This window comes from Pleuronectes platessa, chromosome 1 (genome assembly GCF_947347685.1).
Source record: "Pleuronectes platessa chromosome 1, fPlePla1.1, whole genome shotgun sequence".
NCBI classification, from domain to species: Eukaryota; Metazoa; Chordata; class Actinopteri; order Pleuronectiformes; family Pleuronectidae; genus Pleuronectes; species Pleuronectes platessa.
This window is the reverse complement of record NC_070626.1, coordinates 25,796,681-25,823,697: the sequence shown is the minus strand read 5'-3', so window position 1 is coordinate 25,823,697 and position 27,017 is coordinate 25,796,681. Positions and strand designations below refer to the sequence as shown.

Here is a 27,017-nt window from a genome sequence, read left to right as displayed (position 1 = left end):
CTCCTCCTGCACATTCACACACACACTGTACATATACACATGATCTACACAGCTTCATCTGGGTTATTGATTGTAAAAAGCTAACTTTTGTAATTTAATACGTGTTAAACTTGTATTGTTACTGGAACTAATAGGCCTAATGTGAAAAGTTTAGATTAATACTGGATTAAATGTAAATTACTGTGCCAATATTAGGTATTGTTTTCTCATTTTTTATACATACAGTAAGTAATCACGTGTAAATAATTGGTGCATTTTCCAAGTAGGAAACTGATATGTTTAAAAAACACCAACGCCAACAAACCTCCTTTATTATTTTATTTTTTAATGTTTATTGTTTAAACTGCTTATAATTTTTACTTTCCTTCTTCATTTAAGATACACAAATATTGTAAGTGCATTTGTGGAGTTTTATGTTTGAAAGTTTCTATACGAATAAAGTGTCTTTTCATCATTGGAGGACAGATGTTTATTAAGTTATGTAGAAAGCAGAATAAACGCCAACATGAAAAACGACAGAGAAATATGAAGAATAATAAAAATACACACTGTAAATTTGATGGAGAGAGTGAAAAATAAACATCAAAGAACTGGCCAGGAGAGGGCGCTACAATCCAAAACATAAGCGGTCTCATCATCGGCATCACCTTAATAAACCCACCGATCTATTCAGTTCATTCAATTGCTCTGCCTGAGGGCAAACAGGGTTTTCATCTCACTCACAGATGCTTCAGTTTGTTTTGCTTCCACTCAACCACTGAGGCCCCTCAGAGGTTGTCGGTTAAAAACCACAGACGCTCCGTGCAAACATGTTAGTTTGAGAAACAGAGACAGAGGTTCTCGGGAAGAGGACGAAACATGTTGAGTCCGAAAAAAAGCGTTTTCAGTTGTGCGGTGCAGTTTCTCCAGAAATGTCAGACGTCAGCTTTCAATCAGTGATGCAAGAAAGAGAAATGTCTGAAATAAACAGTCTCCATTTCCCCCGACTAAGTGCTGGATGGGCGAATCAACGAGGGCAAATCAATGAGCATTTCACCGGCTCAGCAACAAGTCTACCCAGTGTGTGTGTTCGTGTATGTGTGTGTTTGCGTCTGTGTGTGCTGGTCTTTCTATAGTTATGAGAGCCTATCTTGGTTCAATACCATCAATGCGAGGACATTTTGTTCCTCACAAATTCTAAGGCTTGTTTGAGGATTAGGTTTAGGTTTTAGAGTTAGGGTTCAAGTTTGTTTAGGGTTAGTTTTTAATTTAGGTTAATGCTAGGGTTAGTATTGGTATTGGTGGTTAGGGTTCAAGTTAAGAATTAGGGGCTTGGTTGTGATGTTAAGGCTAGGTTAAGGGGCCTGGGAATTTATTATGCCTTTGCGAGGACCATTTAGACCCTACAACCTACTTAGTGAGAACATTTTGGGACATTTTGGCCGGTTCTCACTTTCTTTCTTTTAATGGGCTGTTTGGTTTAAGGGTTAGAAAGGTTTCGGGGAGGGTTAGAATGAGGCATTTAGCTTGGATGGTTAAGGTTAGGGTAGGAGGCTAGGGAATTCATTATGCCAGTCCTCACTAAGATAGAAGTACAAATGTAGGTGTGTGTGCGTGTGTGTGTGTGTGTGTGTGTGTTTGTGTGTGTGTGTGTGTGTGTGTGTGTGTGTGTGTGTGTGTGTGTCTCAGGCTGTTCTCTCTTTGCGTGTGTCCCTGGATACAGCTGATGAATCATCATATTCTCACATTAACCTCGTTCCTCAGTCGTCCATCCAGACGGAGATCTTCTCACGTACACAACAGTCTGTATGAGCCACTGGAAGCACTTTGTCAGAGGGATCCAGTGAATTTACCAATGAATCATTCTTCTTCTTCTTCACATAAATCTCATGTGTGTAAAGCTTCAACCCACAAATGAGTCAAGAGATAATTAAGTTATTTAGAATGGATGAAAATAGAGCAGAAACAGAACATGTCCAGTAAATAACTCCTTGTGGCTCTTCTCTCAATTTGTTTCTTCCACGACCACAAGCTTCTGTGTTTTCCTTCTCGTAAAGTTGAGTCAGTCCTGAGCGGAGGTCAACAGAAGGCTGAACTGCCGGGTGTTGTCAGGTCACAAACATGTTTTAACAGTGTGTATTATAACACTTGATATGAACCACAGTAGCTTCAGGGTGAAGGAGGCTTTAATTATCCCTTCCTTCCATAAGGGGCCCCATACTGTCAATCACCATCAATATCTATCTGTGTCACACTGGGATCCATCCATGAAAGGCTCCCAACAGGCTGCAGTATAGGTGCCCTCCTCCATGTTGACAGACAGGACACGGACCAATCATGGGACTTTGGCTGGTGACGTTTGTACACTGGGATATTTTAGCTTCATCCCAGTATAGTGGGATGCAGTGGAGACTTGTTGACCATCTTCTAACAGTCTATGGTTTCATCTGTTTGGTCTGCAACAAAGTTTCATGGCAAACTAACTATTAGTTGGAGATGTTGACGATGTGATAATTTGCTTCTGGACCAAGTTGGTGGAGCGATCGACCAACAGACAGACGTCCCTGCAGCCTCCACGAGGATGAGGGGGGGAAAGTGCTTACAAAGCTCAAAAGTTTTCCTGTGTGTCTTAACAGTTTATAAAAGCATCAGAAAGTCATGGAGAGTTCCAGTGGACAGAAGACATACCGAGCCAATGTGATTCCTCTGGCTCCAAACTGTGGGACATCAGGCATCTGTGAAATAGATCTGCGGTAATGTTCGCTTCAAGTCTACTGGTCGACTGGTAGTGGTGGTATGTGCATGTGTGTGTGTGTGTGTGTGTGTGTGTGTGTGTGTGTGTCAGTCAAGGAAATATTTCTAACGGGGAATTGAATAGTACTTGTGGTTTCAAGCTGTGTCAGCCTCCCCTGCCTTTGGGACAGAGATTACCCACATGTCAGTTGCATCATGCCCAGGGCCGTTAAACAAGCTTTAAGGTTTTAAGGTGTTGGCATATTTCAAAATCCACATGACAGAGAAATTCATTTTCCTCCGACCAGCCAAGCAGCTTTTGTCAGGTATTAAATCGTGAACAGCTCGCCTCGCAGAATGTCTCGGTCTGCCCTCGCTGCTTCTTCACATGTGGGTTCTGTCGCTCACATGATGTATACTTTCCGTCTCATTCCATTTGTTTCCATCGCTCCGTGACAGATTCACGGAGGCAGGACGCCAGACGGCTTCTAAAATAACTCCCACGTAAGAGAAGAGCCTCGCGGCCAAAACTTTGGACCGTCCTGCCTGGTGCTCTGATTGACTGATTGATTACACACACACACACACACACACACACATTCAAATGCCAGTGGCCATGTTGTCTCTCTGTTTCACTCCCCTGCTGGATTATTGCTTTATTAAAAGAGATCCTTGGTTGCCATGGATACCTACCAGAAAGGATAAACTGACGATGTACTCGTTTCTCTACTTGAACTGAGAAGACACTTATTTTCCCACAATGCAGTGAGACATTTGCGTGTCCCACAGTGTCTTTGTATCAGTGTTTCTGATGTTTCGATGAAGACAAGAGATAGATAGATGAAGTAGAATATATTGGTCCCGTCTCCTCAGGACAGGAGTTGATCTCTGTCCTCAGGCCGGTGCGTCTGAAGAGTCAGACACTAGAAGATCTGTGTCAGGACACAGGACACGGGCACTGGATCAAAGACAGTCCCTCACCTCAGGTTGTTTTCATCTGGTCCGCTTTGCAGAGTCAGCTAATTAGTTTTTCCATTGAACATCAGAGGAGAGCGGTGGTGCACATCACCACAGGAAGCTCTTCTTCTTCTTCTTCTTCTTCTTCTTCTTCTTCTTCTTCTTCTTCTTCTTCTTCTTCTTCTTCTTCTTCTTCTTCTTCTTCTTCTTCTTCTTCTTCTTCTTCTTCTTCTTCTTCTTCTTCTTCATCGTCTGCTTTGTCTTCTTCGTCTTTGTCCAATTTGTCATCATCCTCTCCTGCTTCATCTTTGTCTTCATCTTTGTCTTCATCTTTATTGTCTTCTTTTCTTTGTTTTCTTTTCGCTGTGTTTTTTTTCATCTTCTTCTTCGTCTTCTTCTTTGTCTTCTTTTTCGTTGTCTTCTTTGACATCATCCACTCGGCCTTCATCTTTATTTTCTTTTTTGTCTTCTCTCTTGTTGTCTTCTTCGTCTTCTTCCACTTTCTTTTGCTTTAACATTCTTCTTCATTTCTCGGATGATAATTAATGGATCTAGCGAAGATATTCTCACAGCAGGTCCCCATGTGACCCTGATCTTATTGTTTATTGACAGTGTTAGAATCCCATAGAATCTGATCTTTTCAAATCCGATTTGGTTCACTTTCATATGTGGTTCTGAATCAGATACAGATCTGATTTATTTGAATTGCACTATCTGAACAGTCATGCGTTCTCTATCGGAATTAAATGTGACTTGTCATTGTAAATCGATACTGTTCCTAATATTGCAGATCTAACATGGAGGCCAGCTGCGACGGAGGCAGTCAGTTGAGGGACAGGGAGGTTTTAGATTCTCAATCAGGGTGACACGTCTGTTTCATAACCGGTCTGTGTTATCAAGACAAAACTTTAACTGTAAACACTCACACATCTGTGACCTCAATGTTTATTACCGACTTCTTCTCCTTGTTTACTTCTGTACACAACGTGCTGCGTGGGACGTCTCGTTGTGCAAGCGGGTCAATCAGGGTCATGTTCACATTGGAGTCTGACAGTAGCCACAGTTTAAAAGATCTAGAAAAAAATTGGTATAAAGCAGTATAAAATTCTAACGAACTTTTACTTTTTAAAAGCTTTTGACTAATATATACTAATAATATGTTTTACCTCAACATAATATTAAAAATATTATAAGATTTGTTTGTTTTTCTTTCGTTGCTTAGATTTTTGTTTTTATGAAAATGTTCCACAATATATATCATGAATATAATGATGCTTAAAATTTTATTCTGTGAAAGTGAAAATACAACAAATTAACTCAAGTTAAATTTTAGCCTGAAACCAGAAATGGTTGATTATTATAATATAAAAAATACATTTTCAGAATAATACTGCAGATTATGAAATAACTATATCGTTCTGCACTCCTGCTTTTCACGTTTAAGAACATGTTATTGTTAATAACGGTACTTTGGTATTTATTATTTTAGAATGCTGGAGTTTCACTTGGGATGGAGTATTTTGGGACATCGTGTGGTGGATATGAATTCCCTGTTCACCACAGGTCATTATCTCCTGTTAGTGTAGTGTGGTTAGTTTGTCCTATCCAGCAGAGGCACAGTGGATTTGACAGTAAATGGAGTTACACAACAAAAACAACTCACCAACTAAACGGCCCCTGTAGCTGAGGGCGAGTCCATGGAGACCCCGATGACGCTGATTATATCAGAAACTGGATTAGTGAGGCTTATCCAAAACTTATAAGCTCACATGCCGGAGGGGGACTGCCCTGTGCTGCAGAATAATGCTCTGCTTCAAATTTATATTCCATAATTCTCATACCTATTCTGCAAACAAGACACTGTAGACTCAGTGTTATGGTCGACTGTGTCAGTGCAAGTCTGTTGTTACACGTGTTCTTCTGCCTTCATACACTTCATTTCCTGTCAGGTCAGAGAAGAGCACTGGTTTACAGCATATTTTTATTCTTCCCTACAATCCTGCAGAACAAGTACACATGCACGCACAGAGTCAAAGATACGAGCGCCCCGGGCCGCGGGCAGTCAGGCTTCAGCCATCTGGTGCCCGGCGTTCATGCTGAGCGACAGTCAGCTCCACACCTGGGGGACGGTTTAGCCTGCAACTGTTGTCGGACCCCCGACCGACCACCCACCTGCTCCTCACGTCTGAGTCTGAGTTCATGTCATCTCAGAGGCCGAGAGACCAAACGTAAGCAGGAGAGGAATCCACCCAGAGATGGTTAGACGGAGTATAAAGAGGGTTTCACATGTTTTATACAGAGGCCCCAGTCTGTCCTTGTTTGTCCTGAAAATTGATTTAGCATTTTTCATATGAGGAACACAGCAAGAGATTTACCAACTCACACTTTACCATCAATTACTTTCAATTATAGTTCCACCCATAGTCTGTGCCTAGACATGGACGACATGATAACTCACAAAAGTAACGCCAAACCATCTTGATCACCCCCTGGTGGCTGGATGCAGGCACTAACTAGTTCTGCTGTTTGGTGGATGTAGTTTGCACAAGCTGCTTTCAGACGAACACTGAATTTTCCTGAAGTTTTCTGAAGTGGCTGTAAGTGAGAAATGCAAATGTCCAAGTCAGTTGTTATGGTCCCTGGTAAAATGTCCGGCAAAATGTCTGTGTGAGAATACAGAAGGGAAATTCATTGTGACAGGGCGAGTTGATGGTTTTTCTAACAAGCCACAGACACGAAAAAACTAACAAACAAAACAATGCAAATATCACACGATGAAAACGACATCTCGACTTGGAAAGAAATGAGGTTTGGAGAGAAGTCCGACACCGGAGTCAACGTGCTGTAAGCAGAGAACAAACCAGTGGCTGTATATATCAGACATTATACGGTTCTTCATATGTTAAAGCACAAAGTAAAACCTTGCTTTTTGTGTTAATAAAGCTGCCTGCGAGCAGTGAGAAAGAACAGAGACAAGCAAAAAGCTAAAGTTTTGGTCATTAAAACTAAAACAATAATACGAACTACACAGATCTGCAGTGTGAAGCTGAGAGAATGCTTACATGTCCTTTTTTTCTCCCATTCTCATCTGAAATTCTATAAGTTACAGTATCTGCTGTGGTGCATTCAAGGACACACTGGCATTGTGACTGTGTGTCACTCGTTAGATGAGGGAACATGAAATCAAACCCCAGAGGACAGATGGGGAAACTGTGAAACTGTACTTTTTTTTACTAGACTATTTGCAGACATGTTGGATGCTGGAGTGTCCTTGGACATATATAAAAAACAAGTGTCTGCAAGACATGGTAGCCTCGGGCTGGAAAGGAAAGGATGGGGAGGAAAGGAAAGTAGAAAGAAGGGGAAGTAAAAGATGAAGAAGAGAGGAAAGAAAAGACTGGAAACATGGGCAACATGCTTTGAAAGGTCCGTGAAAAAAATATGGTGGTTAACTCCAAAACTCCTGTTACACTTAAATGCCCTCAAACACATCACACCTATTAAAAGATTAGTGCAGATCAGTAACCTGTGACCGCCGCTGTGTACTTATTATAAGTGACTGATTTTATAACAGCCAGGAAACAAGTGCTCATGGGATTTTTACTGCTGGAGATGCATTTCAAGTTGCCGTGAATGACTCTCTGCTCAAACACAGGCAGCCCTCTTACCCAGAGACAGAGGGAGGGAGGGAGGACGAGAGAGAGAGAGAGAGAGGGAGGAAGCGACAGCCCTTACAGCATACAGAGAGAGGTAGAGAAAGAGTTTGAGTGGGGAGAGAGCGTGAAGAGGCTGAGTGTGACAGGACCGAATGAGAGGAAGAGGAGGAGGAGGAGGAGGAGGAGGAGGAGGAGGAGGAGGAGAGCGGCAGGGACAAGAGAGGAGGGAGAGTCAGAGAGGGGACGGACCAAGAGAGAGAGCCGAGGGGAGGGAGCATCGGCAATGGGGGAAAGTAGACGAGAGAGAAAGTGAGGGAGTCAGGAGAAGAGAGGAGGTAGAGCACAGGGAAAAGAGGAAGACAGCTCAGCAACTAAGCTCAGTGTCATTCCTCTCTCCCAGCAGCAGTGGTCCAGGCTGAGAGAGGGAAGTTCAGCTTCACCAGGGGAAGAAGAAGAAGAAGAAGAAGAAGAAGCAGAAAACAGCATTTTTTTATTTTCTATTTCTGTGCTGTGAAGAAAGCTGAGGACTCCCTGGAGAGGAGAGGGAACACGAAGAAGAGCTTCTGCAGCCTCCGAGTGTCCTGCAGGGGAAGATGGATTCAGACTCCGGAGAGCAGAGTGACGGGGACCTGTGTCCAGGTGAGTGTCCACTGAGCCTCGGGACCACCACCACATCAGGAGCAGTGTCTGACGGGCTGTGGTCAGTTGGCTTTAGGCTCATATGTTCTACGATGAAGTGTGTCAGTCATCCAGAGGGCCAGTGAGTTCTCTCCTCCTGTTTCCCAGCACATTTCCAGTCTTTTCCATCAGGTTGTGTTCTGCATCTTCATCCTCTTTTACATTCTGCTCACCGTGCAGACTCACAGATCTGAAAATGAGACTTTAATGCTCCCAAAAACCAAGAATAACACAACTTTAAAGCTTTCACACTTTGTCCAGTGTCAGTGTCTCTGCTGCTGCGACTCACACTGACGCTGGTGACTGGCAGAGCTTTGTTGAGTTGTGCGGATGAGAGCGGGTTCAGTCGCCACCGGGAACAGACAAGTTCCAACACGTGTGCGTCCAGTTTGTTCGTCAACGCGTCCCGCTACAGAGAGAGAGAGGGAGAGAGAGAGAGAGAGAGAGTGAGAGAGAGAGAGAGAGAGAGAGAGAGAGCACGTCCTGAATGATGACAAATTGTTTCCTGCACCCGGGGAGGAGGGTGAAAACGTTTAGATTTGGTAGTTCACTGGGTTTGTTTCACGAGGGACACATAAAACAAACACATGTTAAAGTTTAGTGTGCGTCGTTTCCCGGTGTTCCCAGCATGCAGACAATGTGTTGAGCTGGGAGCCTGTGGCATTAATCCAGGCCGGGAGGTGAAACAGCCACGAGCTAAGTTTGAGTTCAAAGGTCACGAGGGAGCTGTGTCTCCGGGAGGTTTTCATTACTTCCTGTTTGCCTTTTTTCCCTGTAAATAATTACACTGATTCACTGTAGGAGTTAATATTAGAAAAATGTGGATTGCTCTGAAACTGCATCCTGTCGGGCTCGGGTCTGGAACGTCCTGGGACACTATGAGCAGATCTGCTAATAATGGACGCTGTTCTGTTGATTGATCAGTAAACTTGAGGATGTTATGGCTGTTTGCCCGTTTGTTTGACGGCGTGGAGCGTTGATGATGCTCTGTTGCACTCTGACCATCTGTCTGTCCATCTGCTCCAGGGTCTGTCTGACTTTTGGTCCATGTTGGACGAGGGAGGGGAGCGCAAATAAGAGTTTTGGAGAAATCCTTGGTGGGATTTAACGTATCATCTGCTGATTTCAGGCGGAGGGATGAAGGTTAAAACATCACCAGGCGCTCCAGTAGCATGGAGCCCCGGTTGGTGCGTCACGGCCGATCTGTTCAGGCAGATGCTTTATCGATTCTACTTCCTGTGCTTGATGTTCGCTGTTTTCCAGACACAGGGCCAGAGGTAAATCATGGAAATGTCTTTATTTATTTTTCTACATATTTACACTGTGATCTGCTTAAGCCATGAAAAGTGGCCAGGTCTTTGTAGTTTAAGAGCAATCAACTCTGGTGCGCTTGTCTTTCTGGTCTAGAGGCAATGTTGCACATGTTGAGAAGGAAGGGTGACAGCAGAAGAGAAAGCAGAATGACATTTCTCCCGGTGGAGAGCGAACGCTTGAGCCTGACTCATTGGCTAAATGCACGGTGCTTTGTGGTCGAGCTGCAGCTTCGGATCTTCAGTCTACTGTCAGGGGCGGGGGGGGGGGGGGGGACTGGAAGGGCTCATTTTATAAGGTCAAACGTCCGGATGGAACCTGAGCAAACGTATTTTCAAAACAGCTGTATTTTGAAAGGGCTGCTGAACACAAACATGACCCTCATCCCCGAGTGTGTGCATGAGGGACCTGGGATGGATCTCAGCTCTTCATAGGTTTTCTGGCACAAAACGTCAGGAGGGTAAACACTGAGGTGCTCGGTTTCAGGAGGGTGTGAACGTCCCACCGCCTTCTCTGCCCCCTGGCTGTTTAGATAGAGGGGTAGAGGGGTAGAGGGGTAGAGGGGTAGAGGGGTACAGTGGTAGAGGGGTACAGTGGTAGAGGGGTAGATAGATACAGTAGATAGATAGATAGAGAGAGAGAGAGACAGACAGACAGACAGACAGATAGATAGATAGATAGATAGTTAGACAGACAGACAGACAGACAGACAGACAGACAGACAGACAGACAGACAGACAGATAGATAGAGAGAGAGAGAGAGAGAGAGAGAGAGAGAGAGAGAGACAGACAGATAGACAGACAGACAGATAGATAGATAGATAGATAGATAGATAGACAGACAGATAGATAGATAGATAGATAGATAGATGGATGGATGAATGGATGGATGGATGGATGGATAGATAGACAGACAGACAGACAGACAGACAGATAGATAGATAGATAGTTAGACAGACAGACAGACAGACAGACAGACAGACAGACAGACAGATAGATAGACAGACAGACAGACAGACAGACAGACAGACAGACAGACAGACAGACAGATAGATAGATAGATAGATAGATAGATAGATAGATAGATAGATAGATGGATGAATGGATGGATGGATGGATGGATAGATAGACAGACAGACAGACAGACAGACAGACAGATAGATAGATAGTTAGACAGACAGACAGACAGACAGACAGACAGACAGACAGACAGACAGACAGACAGACAGACAGATAGATAGATAGTTAGACAGACAGACAGACAGACAGACAGACAGACAGACAGACAGACAGACAGACAGACAGACAGACAGACAGACAGACAGACAGACAGACAGATAGATAGATAGATAGATAGATAGATAGATAGATAGATAGATAGTGAGATAGATAGATAGATAGATAGATAGATAGATAGATAGATAGATAGATAGATAGATAGATAGTGAGATAGATAGATAGATAGATAGATAGATAGATAGATAGATAGATAGATAGATAGATAGATAGATAGATAGATAGATAGATAGATAGATAGATAGATAGTGAGATAGATAGATAGATAGATAGATAGATAGATAGATAGATAGATAGATAGTGAGATAGATAGATAGATAGATAGATAGATAGATAGATAGATAGATAGATAGATAGATAGATAGATAGTGAGATAGATAGATAGTTAGACAGATACCGTTAAGACCTTCTACAAATACTCACGTTTACCCATAACAATCCAGTCATGCAGCACAAACTGATTCATCCAGCTCTTCTCTTCTTGTGGTGGAGACGATTCCACGTCTATGAGTCAAAGTCAACACACCTGCTCTGCTCAACTATGACTGAAATGCACATAACTGAGACATTTGCTTTCTACCCAACGCTGACATTTCAGGAAGTTTGATTTCCACATACTCACGTACTTCTTTTAAGTTGTTTTTTATTAGTTTGACATTATGTTGGTGGACAGAGAATGAGCAGCCCACACTTCAGTTTTGGCTGATTCATCGTGGCGATGCCTCCCACTATCTCACCACAACCAGATCCGCCATCTGCAGAGCTATTTCCAGCCCTTCGTGTTTACTGCACGTTCTCCATAGATAGCCGAGCTGTTGACAAGAGGAGCGTTTCTGCCTGTTGTAATAACACACGTGACAATCATGAGGGCCGCTGCTGTGCTTTTATTATAAACATAATAAAAACTGCGTGTGCTGTTTGATGACACAACGGAAATTTAATATTCAGCCGGGGGACATAAGAGGATATCAGACTCTGAACTATGGAAAATCGGGTGTGGACATTTTGCAGGATCGGCTTTCACATATGAAGAACGCAGCAGTAAATTATCATTAGACTTTTCCTGTTCCCTCCTGATGACTGATGAGCGTCTTAGTTTGGTGTTATGGTTTTAGGAGCTCTCGGTCTTCTGTTGTTATTTGGTCTATTCATGTATTCACAGTTTTTCTTTCTTGTGAGTTTGTTTTTTATTGCTTGGCTGCAAATCAAATTTCCCCTGAGGGACAATGAAGTCTTAGTTTTCAATTCACAGGTATGATGTGGACATTCTGCTGCGGAGAGGAAAACTTTTTTATTATTGAGAGCACAATGACACTTTTCCTAAATCTCGTTGTGGATCCAACTTGACATTTACTTCTACGTGATGGTTCCTCTTTCTCACCCTGAAATAAATGTTTTCCTCCAGTTTTGCCTCCGTCATCTGTCCGTGAATTTGCATCACATTTGACTTTCAAAAAGTTGTGAACAATATCCGGAGCATTTGCCTTTTCACATAAAGAGCCTCTTTTCATTTGATGTAAACACATACAAACTCCACGGGGCTTTTTCTCCTTGTCATTTTGATCCTAATCAACATTTCCCAAAACACTTCAAATATCCCTGCTGCACTAGAGCCGGCACGGAGCACCCAGCAATCAGGGGAGAGCCTCTGCCTCATGATTGCCATGTTGGCAGACTGGCCACATGCTTCACACATGAGAGACAGGCAGAGCCGGGGCCAGGCCTGCATATACTGTAACACTCCCAAACACCGACAAACGCACACAGACTGAAGAAATGCCAACACACTCCTCTGGCTCATTCCCTCGCTCCTCTCAACACATGCATCTTTCAGTCGTTTTTTTATTTGTTCCTCCTCCTTTAATCTGGCCCACAGATGGAGGGCTCTCATTGCACTACCCCAGTCTGCCCCACACACACACACACACACACACGAGACATCAGGAGCTGTTTCTGGAAAATTGTAACATGAACTGAGAAAAGAAGAAAAAAAAGGAGTGAAGCTGTAAATGGAAAAGACGACTCAGGAGAAAAGAGGTTTTTCAGCTGTAGTGAAAGACAAAACCCTAAAAAAGCTCCAGAATCCACTTCCCCCAGCGTGAGTGCGTTTCCCCCTCGTCTGCAGATGCACGCGCCGGCACAACCAAGCTGTGGCGTTTCATGGTGTTTGTGGGACATTTGCACAGAGAATTGTCCCCCCCCCCCCCCCCCCCCCACCACCACCACCACCACCCCCCATCCCACGGCTGAGCCATGACTGAAACATGGAGTTAGACCGCAGAGGCATTTTGACAAGGCCTCATAGAGCCACAGTCAGGGGGGAGGATACGGCTGTGGTTTCACTGGAGGGCCGGCAGGAGCAAAGCAAACAGTCACCAGTGGCGTCTGCAGTGGGAGGCAAACCGTGTGGACTGGCGTCAGTGGACTGGGGAGCGTGTGCAGGTATCAGTGGCCTGTGAGAGCTGCACAGTGGAGCTGTGACGTCAATTCACAGGAATCGCTGGACATTTTTCTAGAGGAAGTTGAATTCTTTTTTTAGCTCTGGGTTTCTGGTTTCAATTTGGACTCTGTGGCTCCTGCAAGTGTTTTCACCATTAGAGCCCGATGCGCTTGTGGAAATCACTGAAGTCTGGGTTCGTCTTACCCATCGTCCCCCAGCAGGACTTCACCACGCAGATTGTTTCCAGTTAAAAGGAGACTCTCCCACTTACATATGATGCCAGTGAAAAGCGGGCAAATAAAAACCAGTATGAGTGGGAGGCAATTATACAGAAAGATTTTCACGACTCTCGCACAACTCAAATAACTGTGTTGATTATAGCTGAGTTAGAAAATCTGCATATTATATCACAGCAGTGAGTTCAGCCGAACAACACATTGCTGCTTTTAAAACTGTTTCTGAGAAATAGAGGTAGAAATTACATTTACTACACAATTCATACAATTATATTTGTAGAAACTCAAATTCAACAGACTGGGATGTGAATTAACTCGGGGGAAGGATTAGGTTGTGGCTGGTGGTGGAGGGGGTGAAGCTGGAAGAAGGAATGCAGTCACTAAAAGTCAGAAACAACAACAAATGTGTGTGAGTATTTATGTGAGTGTGTGTGTGTGAACCACAGTTATTTCCTGGTCATTAGTTAGTGGTGGGTTGGCAGCCGAGGGAGCAGCAGCACTCTGGCTGTACACCAAAGGGTGTCATGCACAGGCTGGGCCTCCGAGGCCAAAGCTCAAAGTACATCCAACTTTATCACTACAGTCTGAGCAAGAGCAACTTTTTAATGGAGGCGGAATTTACAGCAGAAATGCTCTCGCTCTTTCCCGGATAATCTTCATCCCCATAAGGTTTAGAATCTACATGCTATAGGTCTCTTCTAGGCTTGGGTGATTCACTCAGACACATCTGGCCAACAACCCTATATTCACGCAGGTTCGTGTTGGTGCCCGGATGTGGGGGGAGCACGTCAGTATCAGGAAATAAACTATTTGAGATTATTTTGTCTTTAAACCAAGAAGCTGAAGGATCCCAATAATGAAATTTGTCGTCTTTGCAAAGTTGCAGGTCAGCAAAAAACAACATTACCACTAACTTTATTCATTTCAATTACATTTGAAATGTCCATGAAACTTCATTACATAAGTTCAATGTAAAGGGTCACACTGAATGAAGTGGTTCCTACTTTGTTGAGTTAGTGCAGATAAATCCATCAACTTGAGAGTGATGTAATTAAATAGACTTATTACTATTCACATAAAACACAATTTGTTCAATGAAATGATCCATGATCTTTGCCTCATTTTCAACTATACATCCATTCATCCTTCAGCTATATCTGTTAATTCATAAAACATAAAAATGTATGATTATATATAAATATTAAGGGGATGTTTGTTGTCGTAGCTGAAAGAAACATGCTGCAGGACTTTTACTGACAATGTAATCCAGTCAATGTAATACTCTCCAGTACATTGAATATCAATGAAACATAGATTGTGCAAAGAGAACACTACTAACATGTGTTTTTCTTGGCGGATACACGCTTGCAGAGGCCAGTGGTATAGAGGGCGGTCAGGGCAGGGGGGGGGGGGGGGGGGATTCAGCAGAGGTCACTGACAGACTGAGCTTCTCTGTGAGGGACTCGAAGTTTCACGTAAACTCAGTGAGAGAGGGTGAACTAGTAAACAAACCAGGAGGCCAGAGTTATGGGAAAAGCTGGCAGAGCTGGGATGAGTGTGAGTGTGTGTGTGAGTGTGTGTGTGTGTGTGTGTGTGTGTGTGTGTGTGTGTGTGAGAGAGAGTGTGTGTGTGTGTGTGAGTGTGTGTGTGTGTGTGTGTATGTGTGTGTCTCATTGTAAACGATGCCACGGCATGCTGAGACTTGGCCAAGGTCTTAGAGAGGAGCAACTCACCCAGGGGCCGGAAAACATTTACTTCCTCTCCACTCACGGTCGGCTGAGCGCTGTAGATCTTGTGGAGCTCTAGAGGAAAAGACAGAGAGGAGGGGACGGTCGAAAAGAGACGTGGGCTTCACGAGTGTAATTCAGAGACAGAGTTTTGTAACACAGCTCCAGGTGAGAAGGGAACGGAGCTGAGGAGATGTGATGTGGTCTGACGTAAAGGAGCAAGAGACTTAAAATATAGATACAAAATGTCACCTCCTCTCACCACCATCCTTCTTTCCATCCCTCCTTTTAATTGTTTCGACACATCTGCAGAGGTAGTGAATGTTTTCCTCCGTCCCAATTGAAAGTATTTTTTCGTATTCCACATTTTTCTTCTTATTCCAGTTCAATTCTATTAATCTGGTCTGAACGGCGTGAAATGAAAACGTGCATCTTGCCAGCTCAGTCCAACTGCTCCCTCCTTCTCTCTCTCCCTCTCTGGAAATAGCTTAGTTTCTTAACTTCAGCCTGTCTGCCTGTCTGTCCCTCTGTCTGTCCCGCTGTCTGTCTGTCTGTCTGTCTGTCTGTCCCTCTGCCTGTCCCTCTGCCTGTCTGTCTTCCAGGCAAGCTAAAGTGAGGAAAAGCCCCAATATTTTATCCCCCGATGTTTTTATTATAAGGCCTCAGTCTCTCAGTCTGTCATTACAGTTTACACACACACGCCCGCCCACACATTTGCACCAACCTTCTATAAAAAGAGAACGAGGGTTTTATAATTCAAATCATTCCTTGAGATGGTTAGACTTTGTATTTTATTTTATTTTGCACAGCTGCATTTCCAAGTGATCACACGTCAATCAAACATCTGCTCTTTGCAGTTTTGGTCAGTGGAGACTGATCGTAGTCAGCGCTCCCGTCTTTATTTAGGTTTCTCTATGAATTTTAACGGCTCGACCTTAATATGTTTATGATAATAAAATTGAAGTGAATTGAATACCTTTTATTTTAGCTGCAGCACTTTGTGACCTTGTAAGTGCTACAGAAATAAAGTTCTTATTACTTATTTAGCTGCTCTTCTTCACCATATTCCCAACAAACTTCTGTTTTTGCAAAAGTGTACAAAGAGGATTTTAGAGACACCCCTGACTCTGGATATCCTGTAGATATAAATAATACAAGTTTACAGTTTAAACATTATCAGGCAGAGGAAAATATATCCATTATTTATATGAAAATAGATTCTGTATTTTTCCCCCTATAAACCAGAATCCAGCGAAACAGGATTTGGGAGAGTATTTTTTCCAGAGAAGCTCCCCTGAGCACAGAGGCAGAGAGGGAAGACAGCCTGCAGCCAGTTCCCATGCATGCCATGCAGATAACCAGCTAACTGTGGCGAGGCTCTTTATCTAAACAATGGCAGACATCATCCAAGCCACAGCTGCCGGAGACATTAGCTTTACACCCACGGAGAGGTCGAAGGTCAGGGATCTCACAGGGCCCTGCCGTCATCCCAACAGGATGTCCTGTGTGCCACTTCTCACCCTCTGCTGACCGACGGTCTCTGTCCTCCTCACGATGAGGAGCCACCATGATCAGAGCCAAGGGCAGAGCTACGGGGGGGTCAAGCTCTCCCTTCGTCTTCTCTCTGTCCCTCCTGTTCCTCGTGACAGGCGATCAAACCGGCAGCACATGAATCCACCGGACGTCTCTCTGCTCTCCTGCTCAGCTCCACGGGGACGTGGCCGTTACAACTAAGAGACAAAGGCAGAAATGAGGGAAGGGGCATTGAATAAGGCTAAAGGTAATCTATTCTGGTGTCTCTCCTGAGGCCCCTAAGTGCCTCTCCCTGGACTGTGAGTCACAGCAGAGACACGCAGACGAGTCGGTTAATCACACTCACAGCCGCTCTATATCAGACCACTTCATTACAGCTGCTTTAAAAGACTTCTGTTTGTTTGTGTGATTTACATTCGCTTTGCATTTCCAGGAAATGCTGAGTCAAACCTTGTTTTGCTTCCCGTCGGACCGATACAGAAGTTTTACATAAGTGCAGAGGCACATTTATACCAATTCAATTCAATTAGACCTGCATTTGGACTTATTCCTAAATGCACCAGTCGAGACAGTGTAAGAGAAAGATTTATCTCTTTGTAATTGTTGGGACCATCTCTTTGGGGGGGCGGTATTAATGTTTGTTATCTTTATTACTCTCATGTGTGTTTTGTCCCTAACTTCATATAGTTTCGGCCTTTTTAGACCAAAAAATGTATTCGAGCTGAGAAGGTCAACACCTGCACAAACTCTTAATGGCACAAAGCAAATAAATCATAACATCCATCTTGTCTTGTCATGTGTTCTCGGATCAGCGGGCTTTTACAAGCCTTGTGGATCTGAGGAGGATAAATCTCTGTTTCCTGCTGTTGCTCTTTCTTCCAGTAAAGCATGAGTCAGTCATAACCTGCACGTTCCAGTTCCAGCCAGAGACACATCTCCAAAAGGAATTGAACTTTAAACTCCGCAGCCCAACTTAACACAAATGAAAGTCATTAAAGTATTAAAAGAGAGTTATTTATTAACCCCGAAGGTCAGAATGCTGCTCTACATCCTGAGCAGCTGTTAATGGGACGGTGAATGACCTCCCTCGGCTGCAGAGTGCCCTTTGGAAAACTGGCTCTGAATCAGATTTGACATGTCATGAATAATGAACATTATTGCTCTAGACTGGACTGAGTTTCACCCTCGGTCTCTCAGTAGAAACTGAGTCTTTCCCAGTCGTCTCCATCCCCAGCTACTTTCCTCCCAATACAAACACACACACGATGCATCACATCAGAGACAGTTAGAGTGTGTAGTAGCAGTGTGTTTGTGTCAGTCATCTTCTGCTTCTCGAGCAGTGGGAGTCAGGAGCACACCAGAGCCTTTTCAGGTCCAGAGCGAGAGGAGGAGAGACACGAGCTGATAAGAGGAACTCAGTTTATTCCAGTGCCTGATACTTCCGCGGCATTTCCCCTACGTAAGAAGACCTCTCTTCAGACACTGTCTGTCCTCGACTAACTGAACTAGTGAAGTGGCCGTTCTAAACATGCCTGCCTGCAAAGGGCTGTTTAATCGGCCTGTGGTGATGCTGGTTACAGATTCTGTCTGAAACTGCAAAAGTGACTAAATGAGCCTTGGTGAACAAGAGGAGTTGTTTAGCTGTTTATTCAAAGTTTGGTGATGCACGACTCAGAATGCAGAACGACCATCGCAACAGCACAACCTGCAGAAATCGTGCATCCAAATCCCACCAAATCCGACACTGCACTTCTTTTGGCCCCAAACAATACATACGCCAAGTGTGAGGTCATTTAAATGAGATATGTGAGCGGCATACAGACAGAGATTTCTGCAATTGTGAAATTAAATTAAAAAGAGTGATACTCTAAAATAATGATGTTTCTCCTCCAGCTTCACCAGTCGACCTCTGGTACCGACTGGCACCAGCTCACTATCCTCCCAGCCCCTCTCAAGCCCACTGGCCTCTCAGGCTTGCTAAGCACAAACCCTGCAGCCCATTAAAGCCCCCTTTACTATTCCTGAATGACCCTCCCCATTGTTTTCCTCGAGCCTTGTAAATTCAGCCAGAGAGGGTCGACAGTGACTCCTTAGTGGAAACCATAGCAGACGATAAAGGCCACGGAACAAAAACCTGTCACATTTCTTCTCCTGTGCAAAGAGCATTCCCTCTGACATTCTCTAAGTATTGATACATGGCTGTGTTTGTACACTGCAGTGCTGATGGATGACTGAATGTATGACTGGAGGCTTGACAGTGGGCTTGCTGCAACACTGTGTGCACAGAGCTGGAGGACTCTGAAAATGAATGTATGTACCTATACTGCAGAAGTTAACAATACACAACGGGTATTTATTTGTGCACATCAGCTGTCCCCCCGTACAAAAGAAAACAGAAAAGCTGAAAGATAATTGGTTGCAAACTGAAAGTAAACGTACAGCAGGGAGTTTTGGTGACGGCCACAAGAAAAAGCTTTGTAGAGCTTTGTGTTTGTATGTGTAAAAACACACATAACCTTTGTGCATCTTCGAGTTTGGTTGTGGTTCAGCAAACGTCACTGTTTGTAGTGATAATGTTTAGAGGAAGAAGGTGCTGAGCAGTTTTCTTTTCCCTGTTCATTCTTCTTTTAATGTCCAACCCCACTTTGACGCTTGAGTATGATCACGTTCTCTTTTTGTGCGAGCACATAGAAGCACATGAGTGGTGAACACGTGTGTGTACTTGTGTCTGTCTGGCACAAAACAACCTCCCATGCACCTGTGCAGAGAAAGACCTGGATTTGTGCAAAACCAGACATGAGCATGTTGTCATTGGAAACCACCAAACAGATAGGCACTGATAAAGTATTGTGTTTCATCCCGCGCATGTGTGTGTGTGTGTGTGTGTGTGTGTGTGTGTGTGTGTGTGTGTGTGTGTGTGTGTGTGTGTGTGTGTCTGTGTATGTGTGTGTGTGATACCTGATCAGTCAGGATCTTAAGCCCTGCAAAAGGTGAACCGGAGCAAAAACATCATGTTCTTAATGGCTGCAGACGTTAATGACTATCTGCTCTTCCGCTGAGGTTTATTTTAGTTCATCATTAATCTCATGATAACTCAGCTCTGTTGTTTCCTTACTTTTTATACAGCTAGAGAGAGTTTTATCTGATTAGTCTTTTGTTTGGTCGACAAATATAGCTGAGAAAGTTGTTATAAATCACCATATATTGCATTAGAAAACACATTATATCTTATTATTCTAACTTTTGATTATTGATCACTATTTACTTGTATAAACAAATGCTGCCATATTTTCTGGTTACATTTCCTCTGCATTAAATTCAATTAATCTGAATTCACACTATTTCCAAGTTATTCAAAATAACTAATCTGACAAATCTGAAGTGGCAGCCGTCAAACACACAAGACCAGCCCCTGAGTGACACCCACAGAGTCGCACACACGCAGACACACACCAGCCTCAGTCAGACATGTATGTTCTGCGAGGTGTCCAGCTGATAGCTGCCTCCAGCGTTTATTATTCAAGGCCGGCCGGCCCTGGTCGAAGTTAATAATGTTTGATTTCTCTGGCTACTCTGGAACGAGACCAACACAAGCCTCAGGACGCTGCCTCAGAGCCCGGCCAATCAGCAGGACATGTCCCGAGTAGCAAGTCGTCTCATTTAGTGTTGAGTTGTGAGACTTTATCAGTCCTGCTAATGGGCCGAGGTCACTTTTCACACTCTTCTCTGCTGATAATGGAGTTCTGTCCTGTGCACAGAGGTTTTACCAGATGTGGAATGGTTTCAAATGACTGGTAACAAAACTCCAGTAAGTGATTGGTCATATCCAAGAAATGGCTAAGTACAAAACTTTATCCATAAAGAGTTTTATACAGATTAAAGCTTTGTCCCCAAATTTCCAGCCGTTGTGCTAAGCTAAGCTAAACAATTTCAAAAAGCCTCATTTGAAGCAGCTTTTTGAACTGGGACGGACTCAGCCTGTATCAACTTTTTACTTTGCATACTTACCAAACCTATCAACCTCTTCTCTCAAGGTGGATCAGTTCTCTAACACAGTTATTCCCTCTCTTCCATGTTTGGTCTCTTTTTTTAACGTACGTCCGATTCGGCCACTCCCTTCATTGAAGAGTCTGCGACTGAAAGGGAAAAATGAATCGGGGCCAGACGGACATTTTTTGCAGCGCACCACCTCTAGCAGAGGAGGGTTTGGCCGGTCTCCATGTTCCACACTGGATGTATGTTCTGATGCAGCGCAGCAGAAAACTGTTGACTCAGCGCTCCGAAAAAACATCAGGCGGAACAAAGAGAGACTGTCTGGTCAACAGCCGCGGCCAGAGAGCAGCAAGCACCTTACTAATCCTGATGTTGGAGGCAAACACCACCAACTCCCAAAACACTCTTATGTAACGCTCTTTGATGGGGCTGGTGGAGCACTGGTGGTGAACTGGTTTGTTGTCCGTGTACAGAGTTCCCACTTTGTTTTCAGAGGGGGAAAACTTCACACTCTCGGTCGAGCGATGTAGAAGAAGAAATGAGGAGACAAGGGGGGGAGGTGTGAGAGGAGGAGAGGGATAAGTAACAGCTTCGGCTCCTGTCAAACTTTCTGACACCCTGGCTCATGCATGTCACTCATCTCATGGTCACTAGTTGACATGCTGTGTGTGTGTGTGTGTGTGTGTGTCTTAGTGTGTGTGTGTGTGTGTGTGTGTGTCTTAGTGTGTGTGTGTGTGTGTGTGTGTGTGTGTGTGTGTGTGTGTGTGTGTGTGTGTGTGTGTGTGTGAGTGTGAGAGCTTGGACTTCTCAGTGTCTTATAATCATCTACCCTCGCTTACTGTGTGTGTGCTAAAATCTCCCCCACCGCTCTGACTCACACCTCAGGAAGTCTCCGAGCCCATTTTTCACATACCCCCCCCCCCCCCCCCCCTCCCCCCCCTTCACTTTATTTCTTTGGGTTAACTATCTTCATTTTTCCTTCACCCCTCAGGGAGACTTGAGACGGGGGTCAAGCGGGTGAGTCCATGGCCACCTGCTGGTTTTCAGAAAAATAATTAGTCTCGTTTTCAGCTCTGCAGTAAAAACAAGAAAAAAGATCAGATCAGTTCCTTTCATGCTTTCCTCTCCTCAGCTGCTGTAAGAATCCCCTCATGTTGCATAATTTAGAGGAATCAGTTTTTTAAAAGTGTCTGCTCACACACATATAGTGGAGTTGGATCCTGCACCGTCATTGGTCTGACAAGGCCGGCTTTATATGGAGCACTCTCTGACACCTTCATCCCTGTGCCAGGGTTTCAGAAATCCATCCAGTTGGGTTTGTGAATATCAGAGACTCGCGGGAACAAAGAGCTGCTTCAGAGAAACAGGAAGTGACAGTGACAAAGAGAGCCTGTTGATGAGAGGCGCAGATCTGCCTAATGAAAACCACTCTCATGTATCCCCATGCTGCTGCTGCTCAACATCAGGGAGCCTGTTGCTGTTGTGAAGTTTGTGAATGTTTCTCGTCTATCGATCCTCTCGGGCCTCATAGTTAACATTGGTATATTCAGCAGCGTGCAGACTGCAGCCTGCAGGGATGAGTCACTGACTCGTCTCGCCCACGCAGTTTGAACGTAGAGGAGCTACGAGTTGCTGAAACTCTGTGAGCTTCTATATGTCGAGGCTGGTAACAGTATGTCATGGGATAGATTTGCACAATGAGCTTCTATAAATGTTAAATGCATCTTTCCACACAACATAGTACACAGAGTAGTAGTTATGTTCGGCACCATCCGCCAATGGACTGGTTTTTCAATGTGTTATGCATTTATTTACTTATTATTCATCCATGTAAAGCTGCAATAATCAATACTTTTCAAGTTTAAAGAATGATTTTCCATCCTGGCTGAAGGTTGTTGGTTTAAACTCTTCGTTATGGGCATAGAACATTAAAGCCAATTATGTATCACACCTCCTCACCATGCTTGTACAATAAGCAATGCCAATATATATATTTAAGCTGATGTTTATTTAGCACAGAAAAATTATTACATAGAAAACAAATAATATTATTCCATGCAGGGGGAGGCAGACAACCCAGTGGGCTTATTTATAAAGCCTCCACCTAAATATAGCTAAGATATGATTAACATTAAACAATGCAGAAAATCTAAATAAATACCAATGAGAGTCAAAAAATTAACAATAACATAAATGATCAATACAAACATTTAACTTGATGTGTGCAGATGCATTCAAATACACACCTGAGTGAAACTAAGGTCTGTTCAATGAGTTTTCAGGCAACTTATTAAAAATGGACATTCACTCTTTGCATGTCTGCCTGTGTTTAAACTGCAGCTGTTGATTTAAACACACTTGAAGTGTTGATGTTAGAGTTAAACAATCCCGGTAATGACTCTGCAGGTTTGACATCTCCTCGCTCATCAGCCCACTCACGCCACTCGTGTCTAATATAGCTGCCGCCTCACTCCCATGTTGCTGTCCGGCAAAGTCGTCAAAAACAAAACCAATAAAACTGATCATTTCTGTTGTTGGGAAATGACTGTGGACAAAGACATTTGCCTTATTAGTTGTTAAATGTCATGTTGGGCTAATTATACGTGCACGAAATGTCATGAAGCTTCAGAGCAACGCATGAAATGTCACTTCTGTACGTTCACATGAAATGCCACCGATTGGGCTTTTGCCAAATTGTTGTGTAACATTCAGGAGACACACACACACACACACACACACACACACAGATGATGATGATCTGACAATGATCTGAATAAGCATAGCTGTCTGTTTCAATTCAAATTATAATGACAACAAAGCAGGTGTTCCTTTTAGGATTTGGACTCATCTGTGTTTATGAGCCAAGCCCACTGGGCAATAGCGCCCCCATATACTCTCTCTCTCTCTCTCTCGCTCGCTCTCTCCCTCCCTCCCTCTCTCTCTCTCTCTCTGTATCTATCCACCCCTCTCTCTCTCTCTCTGTCACCCTTTTCTCTCCTGACATACATGTGGAGGAGGATGACAATGTTCCCAAGGAACAGGAGGAATATGTGACACCGCTCTCCTTTAGTCATATGTGGTGTGTAATCTGTAGCTGGGAGGCACCTAAATAAAACCCCTCTCTGTCCTCCCACTACTCCCATTAACTCAGACACATGTCGGGCTGCACGGGGAAGCAGACGGCCTGATGTTCTCCTCCGAGACAGATGGAGGCCGCGGTTGAACATGGCACAAAAACTCTGATCAATCCGCACGTGGGGAGAAAGTGTGTGCAACAGGGGGATTCTTATCTGTGCACAGATGGTTGATGTTATCCCGAGCAGATCGTCCTTCCTCCCACAGTCAGCCCGCCGCACCACTGCCAGCTCCAGGGAGGACGCCGCCCAGCCGTAGAATGTGGCTGCACCGCGTTTCATCTCCTCCTTTCACTCGCTCAGTCGGTATTAAGTTACACTTCCAACTATAAACGCCCTCAAATTATAATATTGTTTTAGTCAAATAGACGTTTAGTCGGTAGCAGCTCCGTGTATAAAAGTTTGGATTGGATTATATATATTGGTTCAAACCCAAAGGAGTTGGCAGCGATGCTGTGCCCTCATATTTACTGAGATGACACCAAATACAGACACCAGACTCGCTGCAATACAAAACCATTTAAGTATAAATAAGAAATCTATACAGACTTGTTTTTAGCACACCGAGTTTATGTGAAGACAAAGTGGGCTCAAGGCAGGAAGGACATATTATTACAATGGGTTAAGAATGATTCAAAAGGCTATCTGTCCAGCTGTCGCATGTAAACACACACAGATTTAAGCACAGTGCACTTCAAGACTCAAATAATAACGTGTACGTAGAAGTTCTCTGTGTTTTCTAAAAACTTTTGTTCTGGGTCCCAGTCAAACTTTTAACTTGCAATGTCCTCAGCACCAGGTTTCACAAAACCTATACAGATATGAATGATGTGCTTTCAGGAGGCAGATGTTTCCAGCTAAGAAGAAAAATAAAACAGAGTTCGCTTTGTGCTCGGCTCCAGACAACAACAGACTGACACGGTGGAGCATATAGAGGCTATAGAGCCAAGTACAGCATTCCCCTCAGGAGCTGGTGCAATGAATATAGGATTTATATTTATCATGCAAACACATAGCTCGAAATTAGGGCTCTAGTTGTTTTGTATCTGCTGGACGTGTAAATAAGCTGTTTTTTTTATCATGTTCTCACCACTTCACCTTCATGAGGGGATTGTAAATCAGTCTTTCCAGGTTGCTCTGCTGCCCCCAAGTGGCCAAAGCAATTTATTAATACTTAAATGTGCAATCTGCTACTTCAACAAGATCCCTATATCTTAGTTTTGTTTGTTTGCTTCTCTGCTGCTTTATTTGCAAAGATATGGAGATTTCATAGGCACATAGTGGTTCGTCTGCTAGTTGGTAGAATTATCCCCAAACTGCAGGGTGGATCAACAAGAAACCTGCTGGAAGGATTATGAGTCAGGGAAGAACACATTAAGTTTTGGTGGAGATCCAGGGATTTTTTTACTTCCTTTAATTTTCTGCGAAATAGCTCTTTCACGTCTTTACCAATTTCCCGGGGAATAATATATCGACTATGAAGGATAAAATCAGAAGTATGTGCTCTGATGACTATTCCTCTCGTATTGGTAATGTGATGATCACGATAACAGACTAACCTCCAACCTCTCGTTTCTCTCCCCTCAGGACAGGAGAGCTTCAACTCTCGCTCCCTGGCCCTGCAGGCCCAGAAGAAGATCCTGAGCAAGATGGCGACCATGGTGGTGGCCAACATGCTGACGGATGACACGAGCAGCGAGATCTTGGACGAGCTCTACAAGGCCAGCCGGGAGTTCACCAAGAGCAAGAAGGAGGCCCACAAGATCATCAAGGATGTCATCAAGATCGCCCTGAAGATCGGCATCTTGTACCGCAACCACCAGTTCAGCCCCGACGAGCTGGACACGGTGGAGCGCTTCAAGAAGAAGATGAACCAGGCGGCCATGACGGCGGTGTCCTTCTACGAGGTGGAGTACACCTTTGACAGGAATATTCTGTCCGAGCTGCTGCTGGAGTGCAGGGACCTGCTTCACGGCCTGGTCGAGCAGCACCTGACGGCTCGCTCGCACGCGCGCATCGATCACGTTTTCAACCATTTTGCTGCCGGCGACTTCCTGGCCGAGCTGTACGGGGACGGAGAGGAGTACAGACTCTCTCTGAGGAAGATCTGCAACGGCGTCAACAAACTGCTGGACGAAGGAACGCTTTAACCTCGCCACGCCTGACCTCCTTCACCTCTAGCTCTTTTCCCTCTTGCTCATTTTCTCGCTGGTCTCCCCCCCCCTCCCTGCTGCCTCCTCTCATTTTCTTTTCACTTGCTCACCGGTGACGGCTCACATCCTTCTGTTTGCTCTGGTCTTCCTGCTTCTCCTGCAGCCATTTCCACGGAGCTATACATCCCGATGCTGCGGTGCCATGAGGGGATTTTTGTAAGACCGGCGCTCAGTGGATCACTGCTGCACTCTGGGACATCCTGTTTCACCATGTATGCATTTTAAAGTCCCTCTCTTTGTTTGCAAATGTGTACTTTACCAATGGCCAAAAAACATACATTAGGTATACTGTATATGGAAGATAAATAGTAGTAGTGATCAGTAGTGATCTGTCTGTCTCTGTGTGTGTGTGTGTGTGTGTGTGTGTGTGTGTGTGTGTGTGTGTGTGTGTGTGTGTGTGTGTGTGTGTGTGTGTGTGGGTGTGTGCGTGTGCGTGCGTGTTTGTCTGAGATTCTCTTGAATAATGTTTGTACATAAGTACGACTATGACCTGGTGTGTGTAGTGTGTATCAATCTTGTGTGTCAATCTTCTCTGCAAGGGTATAACACTTGACTTTTATTAAAAATTTCTTGTAAACATCATTTTGTCGTTCTTCTGATAGTCACACCTCCGCGTGAGGTTCTATGGAATCTTTGTTGATGATCATTTTCTCTCATGACTCATGCAAAGTTAAACAAATTTTTTCCTGCAAGCTCATCAGTTATTTTAAGAATCCATTTTGCAGCCTCTCTTCACAGGACAACAGCCTCAAAGATAGAAGATGAACAGATGGATCAGTTTTTGGAAAACAGTGAATTAAGCCACTTCCATTCCACCCACATCGGTGCCAGGTATAAATACGTTAAGTCGTATTTTGAAAAGAGCAGGAGAATCATGTGATTGGTCCTTTCTGGTTCGCTTGATGCCCTCTGGTCGACTCCACTCCACGGTCCAGGAAAACTTCACTTCACTGGTGGCTTGGTTTGACTCCAGCTCAACGATTCGGTCCAGTTTTAAGTCTCCTGACAGAAACACAAAACAGACGGACCACCCACCCACCCACTCAGCAGCCATTTGCTCTCAGTAACTGGTTATTAGGAAGACTCAGATGATTCCAGCCACGGTTCAGAGGTCCCAGTTAACCAATCACG

At 44.1% G+C, this 27,017-nt stretch overlaps 1 protein-coding gene across 1 annotated transcript; it reads left to right on the top strand.

The window, feature by feature from the left end:
* Positions 1 to 7,535: 7,535 nt before the first annotated feature.
* Positions 7,536 to 26,203, top strand: tnfaip8l3 (tumor necrosis factor, alpha-induced protein 8-like 3). Its single transcript, XM_053423700.1, has 2 exons — positions 7,536 to 7,964; positions 25,261 to 26,203. Exons 1-2 carry the CDS (start codon positions 7,919 to 7,921, stop codon positions 25,821 to 25,823), a joined length of 609 nt encoding a protein of 202 aa, XP_053279675.1. The 5' UTR covers positions 7,536 to 7,918; the 3' UTR covers positions 25,824 to 26,203.
* The last annotated feature ends 814 nt before the right edge of the window (positions 26,204 to 27,017 follow it).